This window comes from Melopsittacus undulatus, chromosome 13, assembly GCF_012275295.1.
Source record: "Melopsittacus undulatus isolate bMelUnd1 chromosome 13, bMelUnd1.mat.Z, whole genome shotgun sequence".
Taxonomy (NCBI): domain Eukaryota; kingdom Metazoa; phylum Chordata; class Aves; order Psittaciformes; family Psittaculidae; genus Melopsittacus; species Melopsittacus undulatus.
The window spans coordinates 7,790,687-7,809,593 of NC_047539.1; the positions used below are offsets into that span (position 1 = coordinate 7,790,687).

Here is an 18,907-nt window from a genome sequence, read left to right on the forward strand (position 1 = left end):
CCCCGGCCGGGTTTTGAGGGGCTGCCGTGTAACTTCCCTCCCTGAACCCCGGTGCTGGCGTGCTCAGACGCGGCTCTCCCCGCGGTCCCGGTCTGCCCGGGCGCACGGAGCGCGGTCGCGGTCCCGCACACACACACGCTGCCGCCGCCGGGGAGCGCGCAGGGCGGCGCGGGCGCGGAGGCGGGCGCGGACGCGCTGCTGCCCCCGCAGGTGCCGCGGCGAGGGCCGGAGCTCGGGCGGCGGCGGCGATGTCCGTGTCCCGGCCGGCCGGGAGGATGCCCGCCCGTCGGGCCGGCGTGCGGGCGGCCGTGGTGCTCATCGGGCTGCTGCACCGGTCCCGCAAGCAGAGCAAGGAGAAGAGGTGACGAGCGGTGCGCTCGGGGGGCTCGGCGGCTGGGGGCGGGGGTGCTTCGGGGAGAGGGCGCCGGTGTGGGATGGAGCTGGGGTCGTGTGTGTGCGGGCAGCGCTCCCCGGGGCCGGACCGCAGGCGCGGAGACCACCGGGACCGGCTACCGGGGTCTGTGCGTGTCTGACCGGGGGGTGATGGCGTGAGAGGGGGAGCAGGGGCCGCCCCCCCGCCGTCCCCAGCGGGGTGAGCCCCCACATCCACCTCGGCCCGCGGGGCACGGAGCGGGACCGCGCTCTGCCGGGGCTCCGGAACCGCTTGGACTCGGCGCAGCAGCCGGGAGCAGCTGACGGAGGGTTTCGTCTTTCATTGACTAAGCCGCGGGTTGTACTCGGCGGTCAAGTTTGCGCTGGGAGCAAAGGGCCTGCTGGCCATGGTGTGCCGCGGGCATCCGCGCCCGAGCCGCTGTGCGCTGCCCAGGTTCACCCCGCTCGGGTTTGTGCTGCACGGCCCCGGTCACGGAGTTCTCTCTCCTCTAGGACTGTGCTGCTCTGGCAACTTTGCTGTTAAAAATAGTCAGAATTGTGTGTCCAGACCTCGGCAGTGTGTGTACCGCTGAGCCGGGTGGAAGCGACGTGGGCACTGCTGCAGATGGAGGGTGTTTTGTGTGGTTTTCTGGCTGGTTTTTTGGTTCAATTTGTGATTTTGCACCACAGCCATATGAATGGGGAATTGATTACTCAGAATCTTTATTGTAACTTATCTCCCCATCCCCTTATCTGTGAGCCTAAAAGAAAATCAGAGTAAGACAATTGGGATGAAGCTGTAGCTCTTTGCCCACCCACAAGTCTGGGGCACAGAGGTCGTGCCCCCGTTTTTCATGCCCCCTTTCTCAGTGCTGCTGCCTTGGACAACAGGTGCCCTTGAGGACAGGATTTTAATGATGCTTTTATGACTTAGCCGTGGCCTTCCCCTGTAGTTCATGTGCTGCTGCTGGTTTGGGGTATTTTCTCCTCCTTTGCTGAGGTTTTGGGTGGATCATTAAAGCTGAGCAGTTAGAGCCCCTGGCCCTCTTGGCATCCAGAGGTGGGTGCTCACCTGAGCTGGGCTGTGCCACCACTGTCTGGTGGGATGTGGGTGCAGGAGCTGCCTTGGGGCTTGGCCATTCTTGTCCGTTGCCCCTCGGGTTTTGTCTTGTGTAGCCTAGACCCATCCCTGCCCCAGCTCTGCTCATAGGCCATGAGCTCAAGCTATGGGCCAGCAAGTTTCGAAGGGGCTGGTTGATTGTGGGGTGGCCAGAGTCCCTCTGACCCCCCAGTGTTCTGTTGTCTGGAGCCTCTTCTCCCACTTCCACGTGCTGGGTGTAGGGAGTGTCCGAGCACCAGTAAGGTCAGTGCTGCCAGTGGGGCCCAGATGCTCCTTCAGATATTGTCCCCCCTGGAACTCATTTGCCATGCTGCGTTTGCCCCAGAGCGTGGCAGGGAAGGAAAGGAAGAGTTTTACCAGTCACACCTAGCGAGGCTTTTCCCCAAGAGTCAGCTTTCCCCTGGGCACCAGCTTTCCATGAATGAGCTCAGCACGACACTCGAGGGCTGAGGAAAAATCTGGCTCTGAACTCTCACAGAAATCTGGCCAACGTGTGAGTCTGGGTCTGTTGGGTTTTTCCCCCCACCATCATGCTGAGCACGAGCTCTCAGTATAGCTCTTGCTGCAGGGTTTGCTCAGTGTGAGAAGAGTCACACAGACACCTCAATGGGAGAACAAGACCCTGAGGAGGGGTTTTCTCCTTCTGCTGTGGACTGAGGAGCCTTCGTGGGAGCGACTGCAAGAATTCAGGCAGCGCTTTACGGCGGTTGCTTTGCCTTATGCAAGCTGCCAGGGCCATCAAAGTGACATAATCTGCAGGAAAAGGAAGGGACTGCTGGCGGCATCGTCAAAAGGGACTCTGTTCCTCCACCTGCTCCCATTTTCTTTTTTTCCTCCTACATTCAGTCTTTGTTCTGCATTTGCAATTGAGTTTTGCTTTACACGAGCCATATGCAAGCCTGGCAGGATCGGTGGCAGCTGCAGAGTCCCTGGTGGCCTGTGTCCCTTCCTTGTTAGAACCCAGCAAAGAGCGGCACAACAGCTCACCCGCATCGTGCTCGCCTTGCCGTGCTGGGGTGATGCTCCTGTCCCGCTCCAGAGATCCAGGGTCTGGATCTGAGTGTTTTAATCTAGATCCATTTTCCTGGGTGTCCCATGTGTGATAGGATGCTACCGCAGCTGTTCTCTGGTGGGGTGCAGCCGGTGGGTGGGTGCCCCAGGGTGGGTGCACCCCTCCATTTCCTCACCAGTCTCAGCTATGGTGTAGATGGCTGGGAACAAGGGAAGTGTCTCCACTCAGTGCTGGTGGTTTATGGGTTAGTTCAGGGCTGCTCACAGGGGGTCTTCGTCCTTGAGAAAACCTTTGTGCTGCTGAAGGCAGTTTTAATCCCTGGTTGTTTCAATGGGACCTTCACCAGGGCAGCGTCCTGCATGGTTTGGGCCTCTCCCCTCCTGCCACAGGCTTGGACCATGTCCCTTTGCCCTTTGGCATTGGCGCTGTCGGGGGTTGGAGACGCTGGTTTCTGGGAGCTGTTCTCTGCAATTTGCAGCTTACTGAATCAGCTCAGGAATGGCTGCGCAGGGCTCTCAGGCTCCTGTTTGCCAGGAATTGGCTCAGACAATCTCCTGCTCTTAAGCCCAGGGGTGACTGGGCTGATGTACCCAACCGGTGTGGGAAATCACTGCTTTCTGCTCCTGCGAGTGACAGCAGACACTGAAATCTGTAAATGGTAAAATCCTCTTTCCACCATTATTTGCACATGGAGCCGTGCTTTCCCAGGCACACCAAGTAGGAAGTCCTTGGCTGGTTGGAAAGAGCACAGTGCCTGCAGAGGTGCTGGCAGAGCAGGAGCAGGTCCTCCACTGTACCCAGCACAGGCAGTGCTGCCTGTGTGAGTGCAGAACGCTCTGCACTGTTCTCTCAGTGTTTATTCTCTGTGCAGAGGGGTGATTAAAGCTGAACTAATGGCAGTGAAATGTCACCTTGCTGTGAGCAGGGCCCTGGTGCTCGCTCACGGGAGCTGCCCGTGGGGTGTGCGCAGGTGCAGGCTGGCACTTCACACTTACCGTGATTTATTGCAAATGTAGAGCAGAAAATGCTGTGCTTGTTCTCTGCTGACTCTCGGGCTCAGTGCACCAAGGGAACGCTTCGGGGCAGGGCCAGCCTGAGCCCAGGACGCGACAAGGTACATCAGCTCACTGGGGAAGATGCTCCGCAGCGGGGGCTTTGCAGCTGGGTGCCGGATGAGACCCGGCTCTGGGGGGAGCCCTGCAGCAGTGTGTGTCCTCTGCAGGCGTCCTCCCCAGCATGACTGATGATGCAGCGTGATCCTGCCTGCCTGGAGTGCCCGGGATTGGATGGAGAGCTGTTCAAAGTCAGAGTAAGGTGCTTCGCTCAGGCACTCGCTGCAGATCCCCACGTGTACAACCTCAGCCAGGTGCCCTTGTCGCTGTTGCAGAAAAAAACCACTTTTGGATGAGTTCCTTTTGCAGTGAGCAGGCGGCTGAGGGCTTCTGGCTCCAGCGGTTCCAGACCTGGGGGGGGGGGGGTCTTGGTCCCAGCATGAGAGGGTGCGGGATGGAGAGGAGCCTCTGGTGAGGGAGGTCGAGCAGCCCCAGCTCTGCTCCCACCGCTGCCAGGGACAGGGGCTTAACCTGGGTGCTGGGAGGGTGAACAGCAGTACAGAAGCAGAGTCTCCTGTGAAAATCAGATGCTGGGCACTGAATATTAAACAAGCTAAAAGGAGAGCAGCTGGCAAGGTGATGGCCATCAAGGGCAGAAAAATGATGAGGCCAAAAATAGAGGCTGTTAATTTACAGGATAATCTTTGCTGTCCTTCCCAAGGATGCAGCATCTGGACAGGCTGAACCTGTTGCTGCAAGAGTTTTGCACCTCCTTAGACCAGGTTTCATCTGCAGAATTAAGAGTAGGTATAAAGGTAACTTGCAATGCTCCGTGTTTAATTTACCCAGTGTAACATTTGGTAGAGCCAATCACACCTCATTGTGTCAGGTAATAGGTTGACTTCTCCCTTCCCCATGTGTGATTTATATGAACACACTGTGTCAATTTACAGCCTGGCTGGTAAATCAGACAAACAAAACAAGAAGGTGGGATGCATTAGGTGTTTTTCATTAAGCTTTAGGCTGGGAAAGGGAGAAGGAAGAGTGCACTTGGAGGCAGGGGTTCAGCTGAAAGAGCTGAGGGGACATGGTTATGAATTTATAGGCAATTTTGGGATGCACAGGGACGCTCTAAAGACAAGAGAAAGACTTTGTCTGCCCTCACTGTGTTGGGAACCCACCATTGACCAAGCACTCAAAATGGGGGAGGGGGCTAAGCACATCCCCATGGCTCTGGGAGGGGAATGGACCCATGCTGCAATGGCAGGGCTGATCTCATGGTCTCCATTAGGAAACCCTGCTGCTGGGCCTGCGTAACTGCATTAAGGTATTTCCTTAATTAGATTTACTAAGTATGTAGGATTCTAATTCTTTCTTTTCCTTCACTCTTAATTTGCCTAATGAGAAAAACGAAGAAACAAAATTGCAAAGACGGAGCCCCTGTTGCATCTGGAGAGGCTGCGTGTGGCCGTGCAGCACCCGAGGATGCTCTCACCCATCCTGTGTGCGTGTGCCTGCCCCTGGCCAGGGTGGGCCCAGGGTGCTGGGGCTGGGTGAGGCCCCTGGCTGCTGTGGGGCGCTGGGTGCTGCCTCCAGGCAGTGAGTGCAGTGCTGTAACCTGTATTATTGATGCTGGAACCACAAGTCCTGTGCTGCCAGGGAGAGGGTGCAGAGGGTGTTTATTGGAGTTGTGCTGCGCCAAGCCCAAGCTTCAGCTCCTCACACCATTCCTGATGTCCTTTGCTTGTGTGTCCTCTCCCCTGCTCCCCAGCTGCCCTCTCATGTGCTCATGGTCAGGCTGCTCAGGCAGCAGCTGTGTGTTCACCATCCCGGTGCAGGCCTGTGGATGTTTTGGGAAGGCTGACGTGGAGCATGCAGGGGGTTGTGCTACGGAAGGGTCGCAGCCCTTGGGATCCATCCGGTGGCACAGCACAGGCAGTGATGCTCACAGGCTGCTGACCATCGGCATCCCAGTCTCCAAGGGTCTCAGTGTCCTGTGGACACTCCTGGGGCTCTGCTGTGGTTGGGAGCTGGGTGCTGGTGCCCTGGGGGCTGTATGGTATCCCCTGGACCTGTCATCACTGCTGTGGACCCTGGGACCCTCACTACGGTTTGGGCTCCATGGACCCTTGCACCCCTGGCGCCAGGCAGGAGCGGGTCACAGTGTGGGGCAGCCTCCATGGCTCTGGGGGCACCCTCAGGAGAGGTCCCCAGGTGCTGCTCTGCCTGCGAGCACACCCGTGCACAGATAAGGACGTGCTGATCCTCCCCATGATTCATTTAGCATCCCAGGAGGGCAGTCTGCTTAGGAATCAGGCTGATGGCCCTTGACCCTGCTCTGACGGGAGACTGAATCATCCCAGTCAGTGGCTGCAGATTAACGTAACGTATTTCCAGTGCATGGAGGCTAATTACACACGGCGGCTGCTGAATGGGTTTGTTTTGCTCTCCCCGGAATTGCAGGAGCAGTTCCAGCAGTTTGGCCCCAAAGAAGCAATCAGCATGTGACAGAGGAACATGTTGTTAAGTTGTGTGAGTGATTTTGTAATACTTAGGATATGATGCTATGGCAACCTGCTACAAATCACAGATAAATCAAATTATTTGTGCATCCCTGCAACTTTAATCTTTGCAAAGTCTGATACATTTTATGCCTTTGAGGCCACTCTGCAGATTAGAGCAATCAGGCAGAGCTCACGGTTCAAAGCAGGAGAGCAGAGGATGAGTGGTTTGCTCCAGATCAGGCTGTGCTTTAGTGTCCCAGAAAGTCAAAAAGCAAACAGTGGAAATCTGTTGTCCTCAGCATTCTTTTCAGCAGTGCAGCCATGGTGAGTGATGGAGAGGAGAATGGGCAGGAGCTCCATGAACAGTACGGAAGGGCAGGGAATGAATTCTGCTATTGCCTGTACAGCGACCCACGTTGCTTTAGTTCATTTCTTGCGATGAGAAACTGGACGATGCTCAGAGCTTAAGCAAGATGAACTAACAGAAAGCAAATGCCTGTGTGCTGGCCCCAGGCTGTGGGAACTGTAGCCAGCAATTAATGGCAAGTACAGAGGATTTGGTCTGTGGGGTTCCGGGCGTCTGTGGGCCAGGTCCCTGCACGCTGTGCCAATCCCTCTGTGCCCCTCCTGGGCTGGTCCTACACCTCCAGGACAGAATCATAGGCTTGAATCCAGAATTCCCCATGACATCCAGCCGGTGTTCCCCTGGCTGTAACTGGAGTCCATTAACTTGTTCCTTGGTCGATGGATGAGAACTATCTGTCTGCAGCCTGTTCCCTTGGCCACAGGCACTGCAGCTCCCTGCTGCTGTCTCCATGTGTGCAACACACCAGCAGCAAAGGCTGAGAGCTGGCAGCCCCTCAGGTCTGATCGTGCTGTCCTGGGGACATGGCACCGCAGGCTCCAGCTGCATTGCCATGAAGTCAGTCCCACAATGACGGAGAGAGATGCCAAATTCCCAGTGTAGGCTGTGGTGTTGTGAAGGGCAGGCTGGGACCCTGCAGGGAGCATGGGGCTGCAGTACCTTCCTGCAACCGTGGTGTGCAGGGGCTACCTCCAGACTGCTGGTATGTACGTGTGTATGTGTTGGGGGAGATGGAGCCAAGGTTCAGCAGCAGCAGAAGTCTATTTATTACCAAGAGCAGGAGGAGCAGCAGCCAGCCCTTCCCAAGCTCTGTTTCTGTCCCTTGTTAGCAGGGGTGCAGACAAACAGCCACCGCTTTGGTCACAGAGATGACAGTGGGGGTTTGCACTTGCTATTGCACCAATGGTATGTAGAAAACTTGCCTGCAGTTCCCACAGCATCCCTGCTGCATTCCTGCACGGGAGGTCAGGTGTGCACCTCTGATGGGAGCTGTTTGTGTGGAGATGGCCCCATCAGGTCCAGGCTGCTGTGTGCTGTGCTGTGCCATGCTGTGCTGTGCCATCCCAGGGCAGGCTGCCATGGGGACCAGACCTGCTTACTGTGAGATAAACAGTGGGACATTTTGGCCGTGTTTCTGCAGCGCTGACCTGGCAGAGACGAGAGGAAACGAGATTAACTCAGATCTTCTGACTCCCAGGCCAGCGTCTGGCAGTCCTGCTGCGAGTGGCAGCTTGGGTGTCTGCCTGGGGAGCAGTTGGTGGGAAAGGGCTGCGCTGTTTTGATCAGGCAGTCAGTGGAGGGCTGACATTGTGTCTTCTTGAGGTCTGGGGGGATTCTGCAGGGTTTCTTGGCAGGTCCATGGCACGGGTGCTGCTCCCCCTGCCCTGGGTTCTTGCATCCTCCTGACACCTCTCACTGCCTCCTAATTTGGCCCATGCCAGGTATATGTTGGCAAAGGGGCTCTGGGTTGGGCCCTGCCAAACCTGCGTTGGGGTGTCCCTGGGTCTATGTTGGTGTCACCAAGCTGTCTGCATCCAAGCTTGGATGAGATTCATTCACCATCCAGGTTGCCAGTTGGCTGCAGGTCCTGCCTCAGCCAAGGGTTGCCCAGTGGCGGGACACTGTGGGGATGAGTGTTCATAGCAGCCCAGTCCTGCTTCCCTCCTCCACCTGCATCCCTGTCACCATACCCCAGTCCTGCAGCTGGGCTCTGGCTGGCTCCTGGGATGGAGGTGGGTGCTCAGCAGGGCAGAGGGGTCCCATCCTGCACGGGGCACGGGGCTCCTCAGGTGGCTCTTACCATCTTCTGACGCCGTTTGGTCCCTTCTCAGATTCAAGCTGCTCTTCCCGGCAGCCGTCCCCTGGCTTGGCCAAGGGAGATAAGCTCTTATCCCCGGGGCGCTGACCCGCCTGTGCCTTGGCTCTTTCAGGAAACAGGAGCTGCTCAGCAGCGCGGATGTGACCGTCCCGGAGCGGCCGCTCTCGCCCCCCCTCACCGCGCCGCCGACCATGAAGGTGAGTGAGTGCGGGGGGATGCTCACAAGCCGGCCGGGCTGCACGGGCTCGGGCTGGGTGTGTTCTGGAGCTGAGCCTGCAACGCGGTCAGGAGCCATCAGCCCCGTGCGTGTCCTTGGGCCCCATCCTGCACCGCCGCTCGCAGGATGCGGCTGTGGGCAGCGGTGCCAGGCAGGGTGCAGAGCGCCGGTGCTGTTACCCGCTAACAGCCACCATGGGGCAGCAGGCAGGAGCTGCGGGCAGCACCTGAGCCAGCGCTCACCCTGCCAGGGGCTGCTCTGCTGCTGCCCTTTGCCGTGGTGGAGGCAGCAGGGCACAGAACGTGGCTCTTTCTCTCTGCTGTGCCCATGCGAGGTCACCTCTGCAGGTTCTGCTCCTCCTGCATCTTCCCAAACCCAGTGGGAAAGGTCACGAGAACCTGGTTACACCTGGGAGCTGGTCCTGGGTGAGCTGGGGCTGGTTGGGCACCTCCGCAGCTCCCAGCTCGTGTTTGTCTCACCCAAACAGCCTCAGGTGAGTGGGCATGTGCCAAGCAGTGAGATGCAGAGCCGGGTGGTGACCCGGGGCAGAGCTTGGGAGCGAATTCAGCAAGAAAAGTCAACTTGAGACATGGAAATGAATGGGAAAATATGATGAATTAACAGAGGTTCACCAAAAGTGGCTTCTGTGAGAGCCATCTGAGATGTTTCAGTGATGCCAGTTTCCACACAAAAGCAGTTGTAGCTCTTCTCCCCTTGCAGAGTGTTCACTGCAATGCCACCTGGGAAAATACTCATTAAACTGGAGATGTGAGGATTATGAGGTAGCTGAGAATGTGGTTGAATGGTTAAGAGCAAGTGGGTTTGGGAATAGAGCACTGTTTTGGAGGAATTTATTAGTGGAGTATTTGATGGTTTGGCTGTTTAGGGTTTTGTGCATGACCTGAGCACACAAAGCATGTGGGAAGTGACATAGTTCACTGGTGACATGAGCTGTGGCATCTCGTTGGGCTACAGAGGAGGAGAGATGGATCCCAAAGGGGGTCAGAGCCTGGAATGATGGGAGGGAACAGGGATGCCTTTGCCTACATCATGTTTTAAATGGAAATTCTGCCTTTTAACACAGGCTGAGCCCAGCTCTGCAGGTGCAGAGGTGATTCCTGGTGCTGGGGTCTGCTCCTGCTCTGCTGCAGCTGCAGGTGCGGTTGGGGGTGAGACCCCAGGCACGCTGCAGGCAGGGGTATGGCTGCTCCTGGCTGGAGCCAGGGCAATGCAGGCCTGTGCATCCCAGCACGGAGCTCTGCACCCAGTCCCGCTTCCTGCCCAACCTGTTTCAGGTACTTTGCCTCCCAGGGAGCCACCCTTTGAAACAACAAAGCAGCAGCCCTGCCTCTGGCCTGGGGAAACATTAATGAAGGAGGTGTGGGACAGGCAGGGATGGCGGCCGGGGCCCATGACAAGCGTGGCCGTGGCTGCTGTACGAGGTGGTGATGCCAGGAAGATGATGGATTCCTTCCGGGGCCTGCTGGTGAGTGCTCCCGGACCCGTGGGAGGGGTGCTGGGCAGCACTGCCCCACTGAGCTCCATCCTGGCTGATCCCACTGGTGCAGGGTTTCCTTATGGGGGTATCTTTCTCTGGAAGCCTTCAAAGGGCACTTTCTGCCGCAGCTTCTGCTGAGAGGAGCTGTGTCCTCTGTGCTGATGCACCGGGATGTGACTATCCATCCCTCGTGCTGCCTGTAGCATGCTCACTGGTGAGGGTGAGGACACATGAGCTTGGAAGGAAAAGCAGCGGTGCCGTTTCAGTGGAGTGTTTTGGATTTCTGAGGTCGTTTGGACCTGCTGCTGGGCAGGTCTGTCCTGCTGAAGGTGGGGGGGGATGCACTGTCCGCTCTGGTGTTGCCTTGGGTTGTTCTGAAGAAGCAGATGGGGGGTCAGTTTGGAACCTTTCAGCCTCCTGCTGGGCAGCACAAAGGTGTAATTGTCTCTGCTATAATTACCAAAATACCTGTGGCCCAGTGAAGCTGGCTCCAAGCTGCAGAAATCCCTGCAGGGCACAGACTGCCGTCTGCTGCACCGAGCACATGAACAGGCTTCTGATGGAGCTCCTTTGGCAGGTGGATCCGGTGCCGCTGTGCGGTTTGGTTCCCTGGGTCTGGCTGCTGCCAGAGCGGCTCCTGGAAACTGTTCCAGTTGCTCAAAGAGTGTTTGTCCATCGCAGAGACTGAGCACGAACTGGAATCTAAACCAAGTTCAGAATAGGAAAAGCCTTTTAAAGGGCTTCCAGCTTCAGGCTCTTCCGGGCCTAGGGTTTGTTTTCCCTCCTGTAGGTGCAGTAGGTTAAACTGGGCACAGTTTGAAGCTGGAAGCATGGCCAGGGCTGGGGTTGAGCCTCAGCAAGTCCCCGCCTGCATCCCAGCCAGTGTCACTGGGGCAGCCATAGGCTGCTCATGCTGCAAAACCAACCTTTGCTCACCACGTTTGTTAGAAGAAAATCTCTCTGAGGTTTTCCTTTGGGTTTTGATTTTCATTTCTTCATCTCCTCCTCTGTTTGTTTTTTTCTCTCCTTTTTGTTGTTTGATAAATCCAGTCTATTCTAAGAGCTCACTAAAATTGCCCCCAAACCTTTCTCCTTGGTACCATGGCTCTTTCTGCCCCAAATCTCTCATCCCTCTTCTGCAAACTGTTTCTGGTAGCCGGCAGCATTGGAGCTGCTGATCCGGTTCCTGCTCTTCCTCCTGGACCACAGCATCACCTGCAGCACTGATGCCCCTTGGTCTTATGAGCAGGGAGCAAACATGGGTTAGAGGAGAGGTGGGAAGCATGCGGGAAGGAAGGACAGGGCGGCTGCAGCAGGGCTCCAGAGAAGTCATGGAGCAGTTTACTGGGAGTGCCTCAATGCTCACAGCTGCTGCTTGGTGAGATCATTTATTCTCCTGTACTTGAGAGCAGGAAAAGCCGGATGAGGGGTCAGGATTATCCAGCTGTGCCTGAGCCCCTGTGCCAAGTGTTGCCAAAGAAAGGGAGCCACATGCCCTCGTGCACTTGGGATGCTTGTGGGGCTGCAAAGCCCTGTGGCACTCGGCCCATCTTCCTGAGCTGCTTTGGAAGGGGAACACAGTGCAGGAGAAGTCAGGAGGAGAGGAGGGAGCTGCTGCTGCTCCCTGTGCTGCCCATGGCTGCACTGGGGGTACCTGCTGTGGGAAAGCCATGGCCCTCAGGGCAGCTCTGGGGTCCATCCCTGCCCAGCAGCAGGGCTGGAGGGGGTGCCGCAGAGCCATTGGTTATGGATGGAGTCTCTTCTTCCTGTTCCTGCTGAGGGCAGGGGTGCCAGTACGGGGTGGGGGTCTGGTGTCCCTGCCTGGACGTGCCTGGGGCTGTCTTGGCTCCTGCCTGTGCACTGAACAGGAGACTTCCTTCTTCTCTTTTCCAGTCTGCAGAATTCTTCGAAATGCTGGAAAAAATGCAGGTGAGCAGCTGTATGCATGCCAGCAATGTGGGACCCCCTGCACCTCCTGCACTGAACATGTGGGACCCCCTCTCCAGCCATACCCTGCTCTGAATTGCTGCTGAAGCCCTTGCGCTGTGAGCCCTGTGTGTCCAGGCAGGGCACGTGCTCTCAGACCCGGTCCCATTGCTCCCTGGTAAAGCCGGGATGCTGCTGCCTGTCTTTGCAAACGCCAGGCTCTGGTGCAGAGCATGGCTGGGTCTAACAGTATCTCAGTACCCTCGGGCCAGGGCAAGGCATGCTCTTGTCCCACACTGAAACACATCAGGATGTGCATAAGGAGGACAGTCAGGGGACCAGGATGTCCCCTAGCATGTGCCTTGTCCCTGCAGGAGGGATGCGGGCACGCAGTGTTCATCCCAAGTGCTGGGATGTGCAGTGCTCCTCCTGCATGATGCATGTTGTGCTTGGTGCCTGGGAAATGATGGTCTCGTGTAGATGTTTTCAGTGCAGTGCTTCTGTGCCCCAGGTTTTGTTCTGCCACATCCTGCGTTACACTGGGATCTGTCCTGGCACATCGGCATCTCTGCAGAGCCCCTTCCTTTCATGTCATTCGTGTCGGTGATTTCTGTGTAGCAAAATACCCTTGTGGTTCTGTCTGTGTTGTTGTGAACATCTTAATTATTCAATCTATTAATTTTGTTCCAAACAGGCACCAAAACTTGAAGAACAGAGGTCTGGAAGCCAAAAACACAAGGTTGGTTGAATTCTGTTTCTTGCATGGGTCTCTTCAAGTGTCCCCCCCTTATCTCAGAGCTTTAATGTGCATCACCAAAAAAAGTCACTGAAAGGACTAAAAAAGATTTAATGTTATCAAAAGCCAAGGCACAGCCTGAACTGCAAAGATGAGGGAGTGGTGCGGGTAAATCCTAATCCAGGTTTATGTCCAAGCTTGTGCATTTCAGCGGTGAGCTGTGTAAAACCTTATGCTGGGCTGCAGAGCTGAGAGCTTACATGGATAATGGAGACTCCCTGGGGAAGGGCTTGTCCTGCCCAGGGCCTTCCTGCTGACCTGGGCACAGAGGGGTCCCCACCTGTGCCCCAGGCTCCCGAGGTTGTGTCCGTCACTCATCAGGAGCATCACACTCTGTTACTGCCTGGTGCTCAGTGCACGGCTTGGGGATGGGAAGGACCAGAGCAGTCGTTGGATGTGATCTTAAGGGATGTCTGGTGAGGAACAGATGGTCAAATACGGTGTTTGGTTCCTTTTTTCAGGAAGACTACATCCCGTACCCCAGCATCGATGAGGTGGGTGCCCTGAACCGCCCTGAACGCCTTCTGGCGAATGCCTTTCCAAAACTGCTGATGACAGGGGAATTGGTGGAATCCTGTTTCCAAGGGGAGCTGCACAAAGCGTGTTCCTCCTCCCCATCTCTGCAGCTGCTGCTTTTCCTCAGTGGCACATTCCCTCTTCTGGCAGAGAGAGAAAAGCCTTCAGAGGGGCTGGATTTGCCTTGGTGCCAGGGCTGGGAGCTGCTGGGGGGGGGGACAGGGTATGGGGCAATGAGCCCTGCACCTCACATCCACACCCCAGTTCTGCCTGACCCCTCACGGGCACATCTCCTGCAGATCCTGGAGAAGGGCAGCCCATACCCACTGATCATCCTGCCCCAGTTTGGGGGGTACTGGATCGAAGACCCGGAAAACCTCGGAACGCCAACCTCATCTGACAGCAGCATCTGCGAGGAGGAGGAGGAGAACCTCAGCCCCAGCACCTATGGCTACAAGCTGGAGTGCAAAGGAGAGGCCAGAGCCTACAGGAAGCATTTCCTGGGGAAGGTGGGTGCCCAGGTGCAGGGGGCAAGTGATCAGCTGAAAATTACCCGCAAGAATAAAAGGAAAGTGTAAAATCGTGAGCAAAATGGACAAATTCTGCAGCTTCCCCCTTTAGAAGCATAGCAGGCACTGGAGGGTTGCACCCATGGCCCTCTTGCTCCCAGGCTTGTCACCCCCTTCCTCCATCTGACCAAGGCTGAGGGCATAGTGCCACAGTCCATGGGCAGAAGGATGAAGCCCTGGTCCTGGTGAGGAGGGTTGGAGGGTGTTGGGATGGAATCGAATCCTCACCCCCAGCCAGGCACGGGGCTGTGCTCGCCATGGACAGGCTGCTCCCCACTAATGCTGTTTTGATGGTTTCTGTTCTAGGATCATTTAAATTTTTATTGTACCGCCAGCAGCCTTGGGAATCTGATCCTTTCCATTAAGTGTGAGGAGGCAGATGGCACTGAATACCTAAGGATTATACTCAGGTATGCTCCTTTGGGAGCCTTTCATTTTGTTTCTGTAGCAAAGGCCAGCAGCATGCCACTGCTGCTTGAGAGGGGCTCAGGGAGGGATGGGATGGGGTGGAATGGGAAGCAGAAGCATCCTCCTTTTACTGTTTTAACACGGGAGCTGCCTGACCCCTGATAAGGAACACAAGACCTTGATCTGCTGCTAAACCTGCTGAAACCAAGTGTAAACCCCTCTGGGTTTAATCCTCTCTGGGATAATACCAGTCACATCTACCAGTGTCCCCCTGTAAGCTGACAAGACACAGCATGTCTGAACTGTTGTGTCACTTCCCTCCAAACCATGAATATTTTAAGAGCTGCAGTGATGAGAAGCTTTTCCTTACTCACCAGCCCCAATAAATCCAACAGAACACGGTTTTCCATGCAGCATCACCGTGGGGGGCTGCACTCTGCATCCCTTTGCCTTAGACTCTCCCTCATGTCTGCTCCTTGTCTGCTGCTTTGCTAGGTCCAAGGTGAAGACGTTGCATGAAAGGATCCCCCTGGCAGGATTTAGCAAGCTCCCTAGCATCCCCCAGATTGCAAAGGTAAAGTGTCAGGCTGGGCTGGGAATACTGCAGCAAAGCTCATGCCACTGTGGTGTTGGATGGCATTGGATGCTGTTGGGCAGCAATGCCTGGGCTCTCGGGACCAGGGGCACTTGGTGGCTGGTGATATGCACTGTCCCTGCTGGTTTCCCACTGGTTCTGGGCAGGTCACTGGTTGATATGTGTGGAAAGAGGTGAGGAAATGTCAGCACCTTTGACCTATGGAGACACATGGGACTTGTCTTGCTGCATCCTCAATTGGGTACCAACCATGAAGCATCCCACTGAGAGGGTGCAAAGAGGGCAGCTCTTGCAATTGGAAGCTGGATTTGGCTCCTTTCTGAGACATTCCCAGCCTTGCTGCGGCTGAACACGGGTGTCCCCTCCACACCCAGGGGTCCAGAACTGACTGCTCTTTCCCCTTGCATGCAGGCCTTCTGTGACGATGCCTCTGGGCTGAAGTTCAACCCTGTTCTATACCCCAAGGTGAGGCTGCTTACCCCAGGTCAGTCACATATTCAGCAGAGAAGGTTGGGTAGGGTTAATTCTCCCCTTTCCTCCAGGATCCAGCAGCTGCTCTGGGACTTTTTGCACATCAATGAAACAATTCACATTTTGGTTTGCCACAGGCATCCCAGATGATAGTGTCTTACGATGAGCACGAGGTCAACAACACGTTCAAGTTCGGTGTGATCTACCAGAAGTTCCGGCAGGTGAGGGATCCCTGCGCCATCCTCTCGGAGCACTTGTGTCTGTGTTTCACAAGTGGGGTTAATCCTGCTGCGTGCAGCACGCTGCATTGCTGGGTGTCCTCAATAACGCGTTTCCTACGGCTCAGATGTTTCCCCAGCTCATTGAAAAGTGATGTGACTGAGGAACCTCGGCGCGGAAGTCAGCCCACAGGCTGCTGTAGGAACAGGGGATGTGAGAATGGGTTGTAGCAGGGATGGTATTTTAATCAGATGTATGTTTAGACGGTGAAACAGTTACTTTTGTCTTGGAGGACTGTGGGCTCCAAAGACATGCTTTTGCTGGAAAGGCTGTCATTAGATGGGAATGCTGGATGGGGAGTGCAGAGGCAGCTGTGTGTCATAACTCACTGAGGATTATTCTGACAGGCACTCTAATTATCTCTGCATATTGCATTTTACTCTGGATAGGGTGATTCACGCAAGGCCGCCATTGAGGGCTCGTTGTTTTGAAATGTAGCACGCGAGGGATGGTGAAGATGTGGATTTTCCAGTGGAGAATTCATCTGCATTTTGGTGTTTCCTGAACATTATCCTGAGGGCCTTACTGCGGCTCAGAAGCTGCTCGGAGCAGTTTCACCTTTGGGTGTCTTGGTGACTGGGGGGTTGTGACCAGCCCATGGCAAGCACAATGAGGCCAGCTGGGGAGCAGCTTGTGGCTGTGTGTGGCACCCCGGGACAAGGTGCTGGTGCCACCCCCGGAGCCCCTGTGGATAGGCAGGAGGTGTCAGGGGATGGACAGGCAGGGAGAGGTGGCCCAAGCAGAAACCACCAAGCAGAGCTGTGGCAGGATGGTTCCTTTCTCTGTTACTGTGGAACTTTGCTGATAGGAAGGTTTGATTGTAAGGGTAAAATGCGGAAGGTGCACTTGTAAGGAGCCCCCCATGCTCGTGGTGTCCGTGCTTGTGTCTGTACCACCTGTAGCGTGGCAGAGGAGCAACTGGCTGCTGGAAACTGGCATAGCTGGGGCTCTCAAAAGATGCTCTCTGTGTTTTGTAGACCCAAGAGGAGGAGTTGTTTGGCAATAACGAAGAGAGCGCTGCCTTCAAGAACTTCTTAAGTTTTCTGGGAGACACCATAACACTCCAGGACTTCAAAGGGTAAGTTAAATAAAAAGACTGATTTTACAAAAACATTTAGCAAGAGACCATGTCATATGTAAAAATATCCACGGTGCAAGAACAGAAGTCACCTCCCCCCTGAGCGGGATGTATAAAGCAGAAGCAAATATAGCTCTGGCTGGCTTGACAAAGCTGGGGGAGTTAAAGAAATAGGAGCTGCCAAGAGAGAGAAAATTCTTTCTGCAGAGAAAATCCGGCTGCATTCACCACAGACGAGGGCAGCTCTGTATGAGAGTGCACCTTGTCCAGTGCTGTGGGCTCGGTTGTGGTGTGATGCCAGCCCGGTCACTGCAGAGGCCATAGCACGGGCAGAGCCCTGGCTGGTGGTGATGGCCAAGGGCAGCCCATCACCGCAGTGCTTGACACCGCTGTTGGTCAGCCTCAGCCGCTGGCCCGGTGCTGCCACGCTGCACAGGCTGTGGGGTGGTGGTGATGTGCCATTCCTGTATGTGATGCACAGTTTGTTCTCTGCTGTTTCCTCGCTACCAGACACAGACAAACGAGGCAGTTGGTTCTATTCCCTGTCCTCCAGCAGCTGCTGCTCTGTCTGTGAAGCATTCAATTAATATATCTTGGTTTCTCCCTGCCTTTCCTTCCATCTCCAGTTTTCGAGGAGGTCTGGATGTCAGCCACGGGCAGACGGGAGCAGAGTCCGTGTACACCGTGTTCAGGGACAGGGAGATAATGTTTCACGTCTCTACGAAGCTGCCTTTTACCGAGGGAGACACGCAGCAAGTAAGGGATGAGCTTCCTTGCGCCAGCCCCTGGCACTGGTGCGTGCTGCTGTGGGAGCAGCACCGCCGGGCTTTACCCACCAAATGTTCTCCTCTTCCGCATAGCTCCAGAGGAAGAGGCACATTGGCAACGACATCGTGGCAATTATCTTCCAAGAAGAGAACACGCCATTTGTCCCAGACATGATCGCCTCCAACTTCTTGCACGCCTACATCGTGGTGCAGGTGGAGAACCCCGAGGCGGAAAACACAGCGTACAAGGTGGGGGAAGCTCACACGAGCCTGGTTCTGCTCCACCAGCTGAGGCTGAGGTCAGGAGGTGGCTGCCCAGCCGTGCTGTACCAAATCATACCCACACAGCTTATGGATGTGGATACTAAACATGCATATGTACACACACGTATATTTATGTGCACACTGTTAGATAATGTGTGAGTATACATACCTGTATGAACTATGTGCATGTATAGTAGCATGCTCATTTACTAAAGATTTTTGATGCTACTCAGTATTTGCATAAGCCTCAGAACAGCTCAGACCTGTCTAACGCATCACTCAAGGGCAGGTAGCATAAACCCTGTCTCTATTCTGCTTTCTGAGAGATACACAAACGAAAACAGAATTAATAGGAAAGAAACATAAAAAGCTGGGTATGGTTGACCCCCTCACGAGCACAGGAGGAATGGCTGGGAAGGAGTTCTGGTGTGTCCCTTTGCCCTCGGGTCCTGGGCTGGGCTGGGCATCTCCCATCCCACACTGGCTGACCCCAGGAGAGGGACATCCCTGTGCTGGGGCTATATCCACTGGAATAACGCTTCTCTTGGCTCTGCAGGTGTCGGTCACGGCTCGGGAAGATGTCCCCTCCTTTGGCCCACCGCTGCCGAGCCCGCCAGTATTCCAGAAGGTAAGAGCTGGGGCAAGAAGCATATTCAAGCTGTACAAGAAGTATGTGTGTATGTGTGTATGTATGTGCATGGCTTCGGGGATGTGTATACATTTGTTTTGATTTCTGATTTATGGTAGGGTCAGGGGTTGTGCTGTGGCATAACCCATGTGCGGGTGCTGGCCAGTGCAGGAGGGCACCCTGAGCCTATGCCCTGTGTCTGGAGGGGCCGCATTGTGCTGGGAGCTCAGCTTGGGGCCAGTACCGCTCCATAGCAGCGATGGAGGCTCTCATGGCAGGGGTGTTTTCCACTGTGGTTCTGTGCCCTGCAGAGCCCCGAGTTCCGTGAGTTCCTGCTGACCAAGCTCATCAATGCTGAGAATGCTTGCTGCAAGTCCGACAAGTTCGCGAAGCTGGAGGTAATGCTGCCTGCGTGTCCCTGCTGGCAGGGCAGCTGCTGCCATTCCTGCCCGGTATCCCTGTCCCATGGGCCGGTGCCATGAGCCCATCTCGCTCCCCAGGACCGGACACGGGCTGCCTTGTTGGACAACCTCCACGATGAGCTCCATGGGCACACACAGACCATGCTGGGGCTGGGGCCTGAGGAGGACAAGCTGGAGAACGGGGGTCATGGAGGCTTTCTGGAGTCATTCAAGGTAAACCCTGTCCCTTG

The 18,907-nt window shown here is 55.6% G+C and overlaps 1 protein-coding gene across 3 annotated transcripts in view; it reads left to right on the forward strand.

Annotated features, from left to right (window-relative positions):
- The first annotated feature begins 260 nt into the window (after positions 1-260).
- Positions 261-18,907, forward strand: part of RAP1GAP2 (RAP1 GTPase activating protein 2) — a 29,058-nt gene continuing 10,411 nt past the window's right edge. For 2 of the 3 annotated variants that reach the window (XM_034068926.1, XM_034068927.1), the window contains exons 1-15: positions 9,850-9,946; positions 11,852-11,887; positions 12,579-12,623; positions 13,142-13,174; positions 13,496-13,705; positions 14,072-14,175; positions 14,669-14,747; positions 15,180-15,233; positions 15,377-15,460; positions 16,496-16,596; positions 17,223-17,352; positions 17,457-17,612; positions 18,184-18,255; positions 18,567-18,653; positions 18,756-18,890. In XM_034068926.1, coding sequence (XP_033924817.1) covers positions 9,872-9,946; positions 11,852-11,887; positions 12,579-12,623; positions 13,142-13,174; positions 13,496-13,705; positions 14,072-14,175; positions 14,669-14,747; positions 15,180-15,233; positions 15,377-15,460; positions 16,496-16,596; positions 17,223-17,352; positions 17,457-17,612; positions 18,184-18,255; positions 18,567-18,653; positions 18,756-18,890 — 1,401 coding nt within the window. In that variant the 5' untranslated portion in view covers positions 9,850-9,871. Of the gene's footprint in view, positions 362-8,355; positions 8,441-9,849; positions 9,947-11,851; positions 11,888-12,578; positions 12,624-13,141; positions 13,175-13,495; positions 13,706-14,071; positions 14,176-14,668; positions 14,748-15,179; positions 15,234-15,376; positions 15,461-16,495; positions 16,597-17,222; positions 17,353-17,456; positions 17,613-18,183; positions 18,256-18,566; positions 18,654-18,755; positions 18,891-18,907 lie in introns of those variants that run through there. The other variant, XM_034068928.1, reaches the window with a different exon arrangement.